The sequence below is a fragment of the Malania oleifera genome, chromosome 12 (genome assembly GCF_029873635.1).
Source record: "Malania oleifera isolate guangnan ecotype guangnan chromosome 12, ASM2987363v1, whole genome shotgun sequence".
Lineage (NCBI taxonomy): Eukaryota > Viridiplantae > Streptophyta > Magnoliopsida > Santalales > Ximeniaceae > Malania > Malania oleifera.
Window position 1 is genome coordinate 71368268 of NC_080428.1, and position 15430 is coordinate 71383697.

The 15430-nt window shown below is 38.1% G+C and overlaps 1 protein-coding gene and 1 pseudogene across 1 annotated transcript in view; one reads left to right on the plus strand and one right to left on the minus strand.

Annotated features, from left to right (window-relative positions):
- The window catches only part of LOC131144600 (exocyst complex component EXO84A), a 29044-nt gene extending 13861 nt beyond the window's left edge, over positions 1–15183 (plus strand). The window contains exons 3-7 of the mRNA XM_058093331.1: positions 11809–12853; positions 13199–13714; positions 14207–14395; positions 14504–14640; positions 15021–15183. Of these exons, the coding sequence (XP_057949314.1) occupies positions 11809–12853; positions 13199–13714; positions 14207–14395; positions 14504–14640; positions 15021–15183 (2050 nt within the window). The remainder of the gene's footprint in view (positions 1–11808; positions 12854–13198; positions 13715–14206; positions 14396–14503; positions 14641–15020) is intronic.
- On the minus strand, positions 3769–3865 carry LOC131145282 (U6 spliceosomal RNA; annotated as a pseudogene).
- Positions 15184–15430: the final 247 nt, after the last annotated feature.

Sequence of the window (15430 nt, forward strand, 5' to 3'; positions counted from 1 at the left end):
AACAGTTCTCCATTTGGAAGTTTCAATGAATGAATCATAGTCTTCTTCCTCCTTTGGTTCACAAATGCATGAAAGAACTTTGTATTGTTATCCCCTGCCTCCAACCATTTCTTTTTGGCTAACTGAGAAATACGAATCTCCTCCCTTTTTTCCCATGCTTCCAACTCAAGTTTAGTAAGGAAAAAATCTTCTTCCATTTTTAGCGAATACCCTTCCTGAAGCTGAGCCTCTAAAGCCTCCATACTTTCCTCCAATTTTTTAATGTTCTGTTGTACATGTCCAAACCATGAGACTCCTCCCTCCAGGCTTCCTCCATGCAAGACTTAAAAGACTGGTGCGTGCTCCACATATTCTGATACCTGAAGGGAGAATGACCATACCGATGCAGATTTTTATGAAATCGAATAATCAATGGGTTATCTGAAGTCCTCCTTTTTCCATACTTAAAACAAATATTTGGCAAAACTTGGAGAAGATTCAAATTATAGAGCACCCTATCCAGTTTTGCCCAATTTCGAGAATTACCACTGTGACCATTACACCAAGACATGTTGTTGCCAGTACGAACCAAATCCATAAGATCACAGTTGTCCAAGCAATTGTTAAATTCCTCCATAGCCGATAATGGCCTCATATGACCACCAATACGATCCGAATCTGAATGGATGATATTAAAATCTCCCACCACTAACCAAGGGAACTCATCCCTCTTTACAAACTCCAAATCATTCCAAAGTTCTCGGCAATCTGTTTGGCAACATTTAGCATAAACAAAAGAAGCCAAGAAAATCCAGTCCACTGAACTAAAAATACCCGAAATAACTTGATCAGACATATGTTGTAACTCAAAGTGCACTTCTTCTTCCCAAAATATCCAAAATTTACCCCCCCCCCCCACTGAAGCATTCGCACAAAAATTCAGAAAATTTAGAAAGTCAGCCCATTGCGACATCAGACTTTCATCAAAAAATGGCTATGAAAGAACCAAAATAGAAGGCGAAAAATTCCTCATTAACTTAAGTAAACGATTTTTCGACGTGCCTAAACCCCGCATGTTCCACACAAGATTTGTATTAATCATAAATCAAGTTTCTTTGGACGGGTAATACCCCGTTGAGACTTCTTCTCACTTTGCCCATTAATATCCTTAAACTTAACAATCGAAACATGTAAATCATCATTCGGACAAAATCCTTTTTCCAAAGGGAGTTTCTCTAAAGTATTTGTCTCCACCTCCCTATCCGATTCACAATTATGTGGGACACACCTGGCCATGAAGGTACACTCTTGTTCCAAAATTTCTGTAACCATATTACTAGACGTCATCAACTGATCGCGCACTACTATGCCATCTTCCACTATCAGAATATCAACGTCAAGAGCACCCAAGACTGGTTCAACACTCTCCTCCCTCTGCACAATCTCATATTGATTTGTATTTTGCTGCAAAGTCTCCACTTCAGGCCTTGGATCTTTAGGAACAAACTCCATCTCTTCCATCTCACGTTGTGGAACTGTCTCAACCACTAGTAAAATTTGTGATGTCATTGCACCCTCTTGAACCTGAGACCCCTCTACAAGTTCTTCAACAATACATGGATCTATCAATTCTATCTGAACTTTCTTCCCTTTATCCAATTTCTTCACACACCAAACTTCTTGTCGATTTTCTTGTCTACCATATTCCGTATCGTTACTTCTATCCCCAATTTTCTTTTTCCTTTCACCCCCTCAGCATACCATCTTTGAATGCCCTTATCTATGACATTTCTCACAATAAAATCCTTACTTTTCATACCTTACTTCCTGCCAAATTTTTTGATTTACAGAAACAACAATCGGGAAAGCATCCACCTGATCTGCCAATAAATCCACCTCCACGCACATTCTCACACCAGTAGCCCTAGTTCGATTAAGCGTAGCATTGTCAGTTCCCAGGTATCGACCAAACCTCATGGCTAGAATTTGTAAGCAATCAGGCATGTACATGTGCGTTGGAAGACCAGGAAGAAATAACCATTGAGGGGCCAATGATTGTTCCGGCTTTAGGTTGAAATCGTTTGCCCATCGAAAAAGACAAAACAGAAATCCAGCCAAAATCTTTCCTTCACGAGCACATCCATGAAGAAAATCTCGTTTATTCTTCATCTAAACCAGTACGTGAAAATCATCCATGAAACTGACAGAAGGGATCTCTGAAAGGCCCCATGACTTTAATATATTCAAACGGATAACATCATTGGATGGTCTAGATCGCAAAAATTTCAGAACCAACGCAAACCGAAAATCTTCCGCCACTTTGTTCATCTCAACCTCCGAGAATATAAAACCAATATCTCTATCAACATCAACTGGATATCTCATGGCTAGTTTGAAAGAGGAAGACGATAGGTTAACAACATTAACATTCGCACGTGATACTACATGGGCATACGATAAAGGTCTTGAACCACCTTTTGAAAGAGGCCCCACAAGTGGAGGATCCCCCAGAGGGCCGGTTGGCACCACCATCGACTCCTACACAGTAAGCATCTTCCTTCAACGAGAATGGAAGAGAGACATACCTGATTTAGAATGATTCAGAGTACCGGTAGAAGAAAGCTTGCCGAAATTCAAAGTCTTGGAAAACTAGCAGGCGGCGAAGTGGGCGACCGTAGTTGCAGCTGATGACTCTTCTCTCTGGAGAAATTCTCACAGCATGAGGAGGCTCCAAATTTTTCCTATGCAAATCCCAAAAATGGCATCGTATGACTCTCTTCTACGAAACCCCAAAACAGCACCTAGTCGTCGTCGTTGCAAAGGCTGAGAGTCCCGTCGTTGTCGTCGCCAGATTTCTCGAACTCGCCATCATCCCACCACCATCTTCGTAAACCTCCTCTGCAAATCCCGGAAAGACCACCCTCTACAACCTCTGCTTCGGTGTGTAGGGCCACAAAGAGCCAGATCCGAAGATCTGCGACCACAGATGGCACAGGTGAGGGGTGGCTTGTGTGGCGATCGGCAGCAGCGTGGCTAGTGGTGGTCATGTACACGGCGTCTTGCACAAGAGTGCAGTGGGGCGGTGAACACGAAAACACGTCAGAAAGTGAGGTTTGTGGTGGTGCAGCATTACAGAGTTGGTCGTGAATCATGAGGAGGGAGGGCCGGGGGTGGGAGGCTCTAGGCGCTGTGCGTGCAACGACACGTGGGCTATGGGGACTGGGTCTTTGTCGTCATTGCAGATCTGTATCGCGAGAGCTTGGCATTCAAATCAGATCATTTCTTTAGACATCTGAAGTCATGCATTTTAGCCAAATCAGATCAAGGAAAATGCATGACTTCAGATGTCTAAAGAAGCCAGATTAGTGAAGTTGTCAATCTATGTTAGTTAGTACAATTTCCCCTCAAACTCTGGCCCCAGACCTGCTATGATTTGTTGTGTTTGTGTGTTGAATAAAATAATGATTTTTATCAATTAGTGTCCTGTAAGAAATAAGGGGACATCATGAGTTATATTATTTTGGCAGAAATTATTTATCTGAAAACGAGGATGTTCATAAATCACTACTCGATAATTGTCCTATTTTGCAACCTTGGGAGTTGAGAAGCATCAAAACTTGGATGGAGAGAGAGAGAGAGAGAGAGAGAGAGAGAGAGAGAGAGAGAGAGAGAGAGAGAGAGAGATGAGGAAATTAAAAATCTGAACTAGAAGTAAAAAACATGAGCAGCACTTTGATCTTCTCAATAGTGCTTCAAAAGTATTTTATTTTTCGGGAAAAAAAAACGAAAAAAAATTTGGACCATTTTTCGATTTGTGCATCTTGCGCAGGAGCCTTGCTAATCTTCTTTGTATCGTTCCAATTTTATCGGATGTCTCCTAAAAAACACACTCTTATCTCATAACATTGTTTATAAAGAGACAATCTCCTCTCTCTTTTGTCATGCGGGACTTCCCTAACAACTCTATTGCTGTTTGTCCTGCTGCAATGTTTCTAAGAAATTGACTTTTATATATATTTATATTATCCAACTGCATTTTTTTTAAACGCAATCTTTATTGATATGGTCTCACTTTTGATGGAAGAATACCGTGATTATAAGACAAATATTGGGAGATTACAGATAAAGAAATTAAAGCTCTCCCAAATACAACACCAACAACCAATCAAATCAGAACTACAAATCCAAACAATGCTAAATAGGAAACAAATCTAAACAAACTTATTAAAAAAATAATTATAAAATTAAAAAAATTAAAAAATCAAAAAAAATCAAAAAATTTAAACCCACCAAACAAAAATCGAGAAGTTAAACTAATGACGAAAGGAAGTGAGACCCAACTTATCCATCCAAAAATACCATTGAGAGAACGTGGTAAAAGATGCTTGACATCCCAAATGATGTATACTTTTTATACTAGACTGGACAAACACATGCTCTAGCAGATGTCAGTGCTCATTGCTCGGCGATCTGTCCTGATTCAGATTACATGATATGTGCTAATGAGATTTTCTGGGCAAAAGAAAGTTTGAAGCGGCCTCTGCTCAAAACTGTGCAGTGGCTAACTATTGGGGTCTTGATGTGGGGTTTAGGTTGTTTGTATCTGTTAAACAGATTAGTTGTTAGCTGTGATTCAGTTAGTTTACAGCAAATCATTATAACTTATTTCAGTTTGTCGTTCTTTTAGTTTGTTAGTTTTTCAGATTCATATATATATATATATATATGTATATATATATATATATATGTATATATATTTTCAGTGGCTGTAATATTGCATTATCAGAAATAAGATTCAGAATTTTTTCTTCTCTCGCTCAGCTGTCTCTTCCTCGTTCAGATATTTCTTCACATAGTATCAGAGCAATTAGAGAATTTCTTCTCTTATGGCTTCCTCTGCAACTCCTTCGGATACTTCTTGTTCTCTTGTCAATTCCAATGTTGATCCGAGCTCAAATCCTTATTACTTTCAAAGCAGTGATGGTCCAAACCTGCATCTGGTAAATAAGGTTCTTACTCGAGACAACTTTCAGACATGGAGCATGTGTGTAACAATGGCACTGAGCGCCAAAAACAAGCTGGGATTCATTGATAGAACTCTGGAAGTTCCTCTCTCTTCTGATGTGAATTATGCCACTTGGAAACGAGGTAACGACACTGTGAAATCATGGATTCTCAATTCACTGTCTGACGATGTCTATGCCAGTGTGATGTTCATTAAATTAGTGAGGGATATATGGATTGAACTTGAAGATCGCTTCTCCCTTGACTAATGGACCTAGGATCTTTCAGCTACAGCAATCCATTTCTAATTTGACACAAGGTCAGATGAATATTGTTGATTACTTCACACAATTAAAGTCTTTGTGGGAAGAACTGATGAGTTACAGACCAATTCCTGAAACATCTCCTGCTTCTTTGAAAATCTTGGTTGATTATCAGAATCAAGATTATGTAATGAAATTCTTGATGGGCCTGAATGAGTCATATGGTCATATTAAAAGCCAAATCCTTCTAAGCAATCCCTTACCTCCTATAAACAAGGTGTTTGCATTGCTTGTGCAAGAAGAGAGGCAAAGGGAGATTAGTTCAGTGATTGTTACTGAACCACCTGCTATGTTAGGAAGAGCTACAGGAAATCAAAGGAATAAGCAAAGTTATGGCAAGAAAGACAGACCTGTGTGTTCTCACTGTGGACTTCTAGGACACATGGCTGAAAAATGTTACAAATTACATGGGTATCCTCCAGGTTATAAGTCAAGGTACAAGCACAATGCTCCTTCAGCAAATCAAGTAATCTTGACAACCAACACTGAGCAATCCAGTGAAGTGCAGCAACTTCCATTCACTCAAGAACAACTTAGGCAGATCATGGAAATCATGCATCCTTCACCTGAAATACAGCCACAGCCTTCAGTTGCTCAAGTTACTGGACCTTTCACCCACAGTACAAGATCTTTTTTTTGAAGATCATCTCTTCTCTACAATGACAGGTATTCCTTCTTGTTCATCTGCTGTTTGCACTCAAGGCAGAAAGCAAATTAGTCTCACATGGATTATTGACACCGGAGCCACTGATCATATGGTAAATTCTGTCCATTCTCTTACTACCATAACAACTTCCATCAAAACATCTGTGAAATTGCCTACTGGTGCTCTTGTTCCTGTTACACACATTGGAACAATTCGTTTAACATCTAATTTGCTGCTCACTGATGTTCTTGTTGTTCCTTCTTTTGCTTATAATCTAATCTTAGCTAGTAAACTTCTTCAATCCATTTCTTGTTGTATCATTTTTCATGGAAAATATTGCTTCATACAGGACCTACAAAAATGGAGGATGATTGGATTGGGTGAAGAGAAGGCAGGTCTTTATCATCTCCTCAATAAACATTCAGCTATGTCAGTTTCTAATACAACTTTCAATAATAATAGCTTCCTCACTGTACCTGCTTCATTTCTTGCCAAAACTTCTGATTTTGATGTCTGGCATTATAGATTAGGACATCCATCCAAGCCTAGACTAGATTTGCTGCATAAATCTGTCCCTGAAATAAAAGATTCAAATTCTGGTCATTGTAATATCTGTCCTCTTGCTAAACAGCAGAGGTTGTCATTTTCAAACAGCAATAATAAGTGTTCAATAGCTTTTCAACTTGTGCATTGTGATATTTGGGGACCTTTCTCTACTAAATCAATTGATGGTGCAAGGTATTTTCTGACCATTATAGATGATCATACCCGATGCACTTGGTTATACTTAATGCAATCTAAGGCACAAGCTAGTTTTTACTTGCAGTCTTTTGTTACTTTTGTTGAAAATCAGTTTCATACTACTGTACAAGCCATACGTACTGATAATGGTGCAGAGTTTCACATGCCTAATTTTTTTATTTCCAAAGGCATTGTTCATCAAAAATCTTGTGTTTATACACCACAGCAGAATGGTGTTGTTGAACGAAAGCATCAACACATCGTTGCCGTTGCTAGATCTCTTCGATTTCAGTCCAATTTACCTCTTCATTTTTGGGATGAGTGTGTTTTGACTACGGTTTACCTCATTAACAGATTACCTACTCCAATTCTTAATAACAAATCTCCTTTTGAGATGTTATTTCATAAAATTCCTTGTTACTCTCATCTTAAAGTTTTTGGTTGTCTTCGTTTTGCATCTACTATTTCACATGGTAGGACCAAATTTGATCCCAGAGCAAAGTCTTGCATATTTGTTGGTTATCCTCATTCTGTAAAGGGCTATAAATTGTTTGATCCACACACTCAAAAAATATTCATATCTCGAGATGTTGTGTTTCATGAGCGTATCTTTCCTTTCCAGAAATTTTCAAATAATAATTCCCCTGATATTCCTCATCCCATTCTATCAACCTCTATGTCTTTTCCATCTTCTTCTACTCCCATTGTCAGTCCAAATTCATTCACATCTACTCCATCTTCCCACATCCAATATTACATCAGATCCAATTGAAGCTTCTGTTGATTCTCCAACTGATTTCAACGTTTCTATTCCTTCTGTTCCTTTGAGAAAATCTTCTAGACAAATTCGATCCCCTTCCTATCTCCAGGATTATCATTGTTCTCTGCCTTCTCTGAAAAATCATTCCAGCTCTGCCACTGTTGTTGGTCCAGGTTGTCCTCGTGACATTCATCCTTACATATCCACTTCCAATCTTTCTCTTGCTCATCAAGCTTTTGTGTCCTCGGTTACCAATCTCATTGAACCTCAATCTTATAAAGAGGCAGCTCTTTATCTTGAATGGAGGAAAGCAATGGCTGCTGAAATCAAGGCTCTAGAAGACAATCACACTTGGACCTTGACTGAGTTACCTTCTGGGAAAGTTGCTATTGATAATAAATGGGTTTACAAAATTAAGTTCAACTCTGATGGCACTGTTGAAAGGCCCAAAGCTCGGCTTGTGGCCAAAGGTTTCACACAGCAAGCAGGCTTGGACTACACAGAGACTTTCAGTCCTGTTGCTAAGTTGGTTAGTGTTCGCTGCATCCTATCCATTGCTGCTATCAAAGGCTGGCATCTCCATCAGTTAGATGTCAATAATGCTTTTCTTCATGGAGATCTTCATGAAGAAGTTTATATGCGTGTGCCTCCTAGATTTGATAGCAAGGGGGAGAATATTGTATGCAAGCTAAACAAGTCTCTTTATGGGCTTCAGCAAGCATCACGACAATGGTACTCCAAATTATCCACTTCTTTGACAGAATTTGGTTACAAACAGTCACTTGCAGATTATTCTCTCTTCACTAAGGGTAATGGTGAGTCATACACTGCTCTCTTAGTATATGTAGATGATGTGATTTTGGTAGGAAATGATTTACAGGAGTTTAAGAATTTGACACACTTTCTACATGACAAATTTAAAATTAAGGATCTAGGAGAATTGAAGTACTTCTTGGGAATAGAAGTAGCAAGGTCTAAAAGAGGCATTTCCATCTGTCAAAGGAAATATGCCTTGGACATTCTTAAAGATTCAGGTTATATAGGCTCTAAGACAATCAAATTCCCTATGGAGCAAAACTTGAAGTTAACTACAGAAGAAGGGGATTTACTGGAAGATCCCACTGCCTACAGAAGATTAATTGGGAGGATGTTGTATCTAACCATTACAAGGCCAGATTTATCCTATGCGGTTCAAGCTCTAAGTCAGTTCATAGACAAGCCAAGGGTACCTCACTTAACTGTAGCATATCGAGTGTTGAGATATATTAAAGCTACTCCTGGTCAAGGTCTGTTTTTTTCAGCTTCTTCAAACTTGCAGTTGAAGGCCTTTTGTGATTCAGATTGGGCAGGTTGCATAGAAACTAGAAGATCAGTCACAGGTTACTGTATTTTCTTGGGAAATTCTTTAGTTTCATGGAAATCCAAGAAACAGAAGACAGTTTCTAGATCATCTGCAGAATCGGAATATAAATCCATGGCTACTACCGTCTGCGAAGTAACTTGACTGATTTCATTACTTAAAGATTTAAAGATTGAACATACAAAGCCAGCCTTGATTTTTTGTGACAATCAAGCAGCATTACATATAGCTGCTAATCCAGTATTCCATGAGAGAACAAAACATATAGAAATAGACTGCCATATAGTTCAGGAAAAATTACAAGCTGGTGTTATCAAGACTTTGCAAGTTACTTCACAAAATCAGCTAGCAAACATCTTCACAAAACCTCTTGGACTTCATTCCTTTGCTTCATTACTTTCCAAGATGGGTGAATTGATGTTCATACTCAATCCTATCCATCTTGAGGGGGAGTGTTAAACAGATTAGCTGCCAGCTGTGATTCCATTTGTTTACAGCAAATCATTGTAACTTATTTCAGTTTGTTATTCTTTTAATTTGTTAGTTTTTCATATTCATATATATATATATATATATATATATATATATATATATTTCAGTGGCTGTAATATTGCATTATCAGAAATAAGATTCATAATTTTTTCTTCTCTCGCTTAGCTGTCTCTTCCTCATTCAGATATTTCTTCACAGTATCTAGGCACTGATCTGTGGTGAGTAGTTTTCGCATCTGTTGGTTTGGGTCTGGTTTATTTGCAATTTTGTTGCTATGTTGGTTCTTGAGTTTGTATTGTTGGTTGCTACTCTGCAAAAACTAGTCTAGTTGTTGGATTGCTGTTTGGTCCCTCTTGTTGAGGTCTACTAGGAAGCACTGACACTCCAAGAACGTCTAAGTATCGGTGTTTTACACGTCTTAGAAATAAGATTAAATTAATTTTAAACATTCTAACAAGACTCCAACACAGGCTGACACATTTCTAGACCCAGCCCTAACACTTCTTGAGATGGCCTGACAATTCTTTTGTGTTTTCCTGTATTTTTGCTAGATTACTACTTGCCGTTGGGGACAATTCATTTGTGTTTTCTAGTGCACAAACCTCCCGCGTATGCGGGGTTCAAGGAAGGGGCGGATCATAATGAGTTTATAGTGCGCAGTCGTACCTTATATTTTTGCTAGAGGCTGTTTCCACGCCTCGAACTTGTGACCTTCAGGTCACAGGGCGACAACCTTACCGTTGTGTCTAAGCTCCCCTTCTTAGGGTATTGATTAGTGATGCCAATATTTCTTTAAAAACTTACTTAACTGCAGTTTTGTTGCATCAATGTCATATTTTGTCCATGTAAGGTCTTAATTATTTATTTTTAAAAATTAATTAACTAAAGTATCCCTGCCGCACCGTGTCCTTGTTTTTTGAAATTTGCGGTCTTGTTGCATTAGTATCAGATTTTGTCCATGCAAGGTCTTAAATTTTGATTTCAGTTAATGTTCCAAGACTTCAAAAGTATGGAAAATTTCCACATTGCAATTTGGATGTGGATGTCATTTTGACTTTAAAAAATGATGGAAATTAGTAGTAAAACATGGACTTCTTTCATGAAATTGTAGGAACTATTAATAGACATTAATGCATGATTTAAAACTAAAATATTATAAATCAATACATGAAGGACTGGTATGCAATAAGTGTAAAGCCGTAATCCTATTAAACAATTTTTATTAATATAACTGAAATCATAAAATCTGTTAGATATTATTTGTTATACAAATACAAATATTTGCATATAAGGTAATTAGGTATCAAATATAATTGTTGTAGCTAATTTCCAAGTTTAGTTTTTCATATAATTTCAAAAGCCAGAGCTATAATTCATATCCTTCTTGTAATAAAAAAATAAAAAAAAAATTAAGAGAGAGTTCAATTTGAGTTTTGAATCTCAAATTTGAAGTTCAAGGAAATTTCATTTTATAGTTAAAATTTCGACAAATTTTGCTAAAGTTTTAGTGATTTCGTTATTCGGATGATTTGTTGAAATTTTGTAAAACAGAAATTGACCGCCATTTTGGTTTCAAGGGTGGTGAAAGGCAGAAATTTCAACAGAAGTTTTAACAATTTTGTGGATATTTAAGACCATATGTATGGTCACATGTTTGGTTGTATTAGTTGTGGTCAAACTCATTATATTTACAATATATTTTACAAGATTTCTAAAGAGATTTTTTTTTGGGGGTGTTTTTGAATCAATTATATATATATATATATATATATATATATATATATATATATTCTCACTTTTGACAGAGGGATACTGTGATTACAAAACAAGCATTGAGAGATTACAGACAAAAAAAAGAAGATTAAATGCCTCCCAAAAACAACACCAACAAGCAACCAAAACAGAAGTACAAATTCAAGCAAAATTAAATAAGAAACAATTCTAAATAGGCCTATCAAAAACAAAAATAATAAAATAAACTAAAATTAAAAAATCAAAAAATCAAAAAATCTAAATCAACCAAACAAAAATAAAGAGGATGAACTAATGACAAAAGGAATTAAGACCCAATTTATCCATCAAAAGAATACCTTTTAGAGAACTGGGTAAAAGATGTAATTTTTCATAAATGACACTGTTTTCCATTTCTCATTTTCTATCGGGGAAAATCAGTTGCACTATTACCTTTATAGAGTTACACATTTCTAATGTACGTTCAGCAAAATCTGCCCAAACATCTTTTTGTGGTCGTTCTTAAATACAATTGTCAAAAAAAAAAAAAAAAAGCTCCAAGTTTATGTCATACTTAAAAATTTCTTTTAGTTCAGTTTCCCCTCTATCCTGAACTTCTAACAACTGGATCCTAGATATTTTATAATTTTAGTCAAAATTTCTTCTTGAATCACAAGCATTCTGTTTTTGAATCAATAATCATGACTGCTGTGTCGGTATATCCAGGCATGCTACATGACATGTGAACTACCTATGTTCTTTGCATTTGCAGCACATCAAAGGAGATTTCAGATCTTGAAGGGGAGCTACTTTCTCTAAGGAATCTCCTCTCTACGCAGGCAGCTCTAGTTCATGGCTTAGCTGAAGGAATCCGTCTTGACTCCTCGTCTACTGGTCCTGAGCATTCAACAGCAGGGGAGATCTCTGCTACTGGAAACAGGGAACCTTCCAAGATAGAAAAATGGTTGGGAGAATTTATGGATACCCTTGAAGTTTTATTGGCAGAGAGAAGGGTGGATGAAGCTTTGGCTGCTCTAGATGAAGGGGAAAGTGTAGCTCAAGAAGCTAAAGAACGGCAAACAATGACCCCAGCTGCATTCTTGTCATTGGAGAATGCTATCACAGAACAGAGACAAAAATTAGCAGATCAGCTGGCAGAGACTGCATGCCAACCTTCAACTCGAGGTGGTGAGCTTCGTTCAGCTGTTCTGGCTCTGAAACAACTCGGGGATGGTCCCCGTGCCCATTCATTGCTACTTAATTCTCATTACCAGATGTTGCAATGTAATATGCAAAATCTTCGACCATCAAACACTTTATATGGGGGAGCACATACTGCTTCCCTTTCACAGCTTCTATTTTCTACCATTGCCCAGGCAGCAAGTGATTCCTTGGCCCTTTTTGAAGAAGAGCCTGCGTATACATCTGAGCTCGTAACTTGGGCTGTGAAGCAGATTGAGGCTTTTGCCCTTCTTGTAAAGAGACATTCTCTAGCCTCGTTAGCTGCTGCAGGTGGTCTAAGGGCTGTTGCTGAGTGTGTTCAAGTATGCTTGGGTCATTGTTCTTTGCTGGAAGCTCGCGGATTGGCCCTTTCTCCTGTACTTTTGAAGTTCTTTAAGCCTTGTGTTGAACAGGCATTGAATGCCAACTTAAAAAGGATTGAACAGAGCAGTGCAGCACTAGCTGCTGCGGATGATTGGTTGCTTGCTTATCCCCCACTAGGCACACGTAGTTTGAGTACAACATCTCTCGGTAGTGTGATTGCATCCCAGCCAAAGCTTTCGAGCAGTGCTCACAGGTTCAATTCATTGGTTCAGGTATGATTAATTTGTTTCCTCTTGGAAGCATAAATTTCTTCATCGCTTCATTGCTCATTTACACATATACGCATACACACGATTCCTTATTTTTAATTTAGATGTCATTTCTCCTGTTTATGCAAACAGTTGGCTCTTTAGAGCAGCTGTATGATATATTGGATATAAATGTTGGGGGCTTTGTGCGTCTGATTGCACCTATTAAGTTAAATTTCAGTGGACATAGTTCCTAATTTTTCTCTCTTAACTGCATGTTCTTCAGTTAGTTCCTAATTTTTCTCTCTTAACTGCATGTTCTTCAGTGTTCTGAATTCACTATTGCATTATGTTTGGAATTTTATTCAGGAAATGTTTGAGGAAGTCGGCCCCCTTGAGACCTTGCAGTTGGCTGGCATGACGCTGGAAGGTCTTTTACAAGTTTTCAACTCCTATGTCAATCTTCTGGTTAATGCACTGCCAAGTTCAATGGTGAATGAAGAGAACATGGAAGGTTCCAGGGCTAAAATTGTTAGAGTGGCACAGACTGAAGCCCAGCAGATAGCTTTGCTAGCTAATGCATCATTGCTAGCAGATGAGTTGCTTCCTCGTGCTGCTATGAAACTTTCACCCTTGCACCAGACAAATAGAATTGACGACCCCCATAGAAGAGCTTCAGATAGGCAAAACCGTATTCCAGAACAAAGAGAATGGAAGAAGCGCCTTCAGCGCTCAGTTGATAGGTTGCGAGACAGCTTCTGCCGACAGCATGCTCTTGAACTCATCTTCACAGAAGATGGTGATACTCGTCTGACTGCAGAGATGTACACAAGTATGGATGGAAGCACATACGAGCCTGAATGGTTTCCTTCTCCTATATTTCAGGTAACTATTATGTATTGCAAGTTCAAAATGCTTGAGTTGTTTTGTTCTGTTCAATATTAGCTTTGAGCTAGGAATCAGGATGATAGGAATCAAAAAGGTAAAATAAACTTACGCTTGACATAGATGTCACTGCTTGATAAAAAAACATATGTATGCATAAAAAATAGTGCTAAATTACGAGCATCCTTGTTGCATTTTGAACATCCACGATCCCCATAATTCAAGATTGAACCATGGTTGTCATGCTCTGGCCTGGTATTTGCCATTATATGTCACATTCTATTGATAAATATATAATATCTGTTTCAACGTTCAACCAAGTCTTCATGTATCTGATAGTGCATGTGGTATCAGAGTATTCTATGTAATGGAATCATACTGAATTAGAATTGCAGGTTCTAGCGCTGCTTTTTCGCATGATCACCTGCTTTATTGTGAAACCAGGCATTTGTCATATTTCTACAATTCATCATTAACCATATCCCAATTCAGGAACTTTTTGCGAAATTGACTCGGATGGCGAGCATTGCAACAGACATGTTTGTGGGCAGGGAAAGGTTTGCGACCATTCTGTTGATGAGACTCACTGAAACAATCATCTTGTGGGTTTCTGATGATGAAAGCTTTTGGGAAGAGTTTGAGGTTGGGCCAAACCGATTGGGCCCACTTGGCCTTCAACAGGTAGCATTGAAGGAAACAATAATTTCTCTATTCTTATTCTCGTGTATTTTTAATATTTTTTCCATGCAAGTGATTGAAAATTTAAGTACTTGATTGGTTCTTGTGCAGTTTTATTTGGATATGGAATTTGTCATACTTTTCTCATCCCAAGGCCGCTACTTATCTCGTCATCTACATCAAGTTATTAAAAACATTATAAATAGAGCTCTTGATGCAGTTGCTGCAACTGGAATAGATCCTTATAGGTATGCCAATAAAAAAAAAAAAAGGGAGGGGCAAAACTGTAGTCCATTAGAAACATATTTTCAAAAAGTCAATGTTATTTAATTTTTCATTTGGATATATTTGATTCTTTCTTGTTTTTTCTTAACCAATTTAGGTTAAACTCTTTGTCTATGCTCATACTGTGTGAACTTCCTTTGGAAAGACTGGCACCAAATGAGTTGACTTGGGCCGGGGCTGTCCACATATTCAAGATGTGGATTAGCCTAGACTTGTAAATAGTTTGAAAATTACCCTATGTTAGTATTTCGAATTTCAAATACACATATTTTGGTAAAAAACTCATAATTATCAGCTTCTTTCCTAAGCATACAATATAAGTGAAAATCTTTTGCTTTGGCAGTGTATTGCCAGAGGATGACTGGTTTGCTGAGGTTGCTCAAATAGCTATTAAGATGTTGAGTGGGAAAGCTACTTTTGGGCATGTAGATCGAGACGTTGTCAGCCCCACAGCATCTGTATCAGCAAAATCTATATCATCAGTCTTATCCCATGGAAGTAACTAGCACTGCAAGCAAGCCAAGGTGCCATAGCAGAAGGGCCAGGTATTCATAGAATTTCTACCTCCTATCTGGTTTAACCTTTATGTCACTTCACACCCACTTACTGTCAACCTGCCTTTATTCTCTAGGGACTACACACTGTTTCATGATGTCTCATGCGCATCCCTCCCTTGAAGTTGTGCCACATAGATTCCCCTGCATGCTGTGTGGATTTGGGAGCATCTAATATCGGAAGTGGCATCACGGGTAC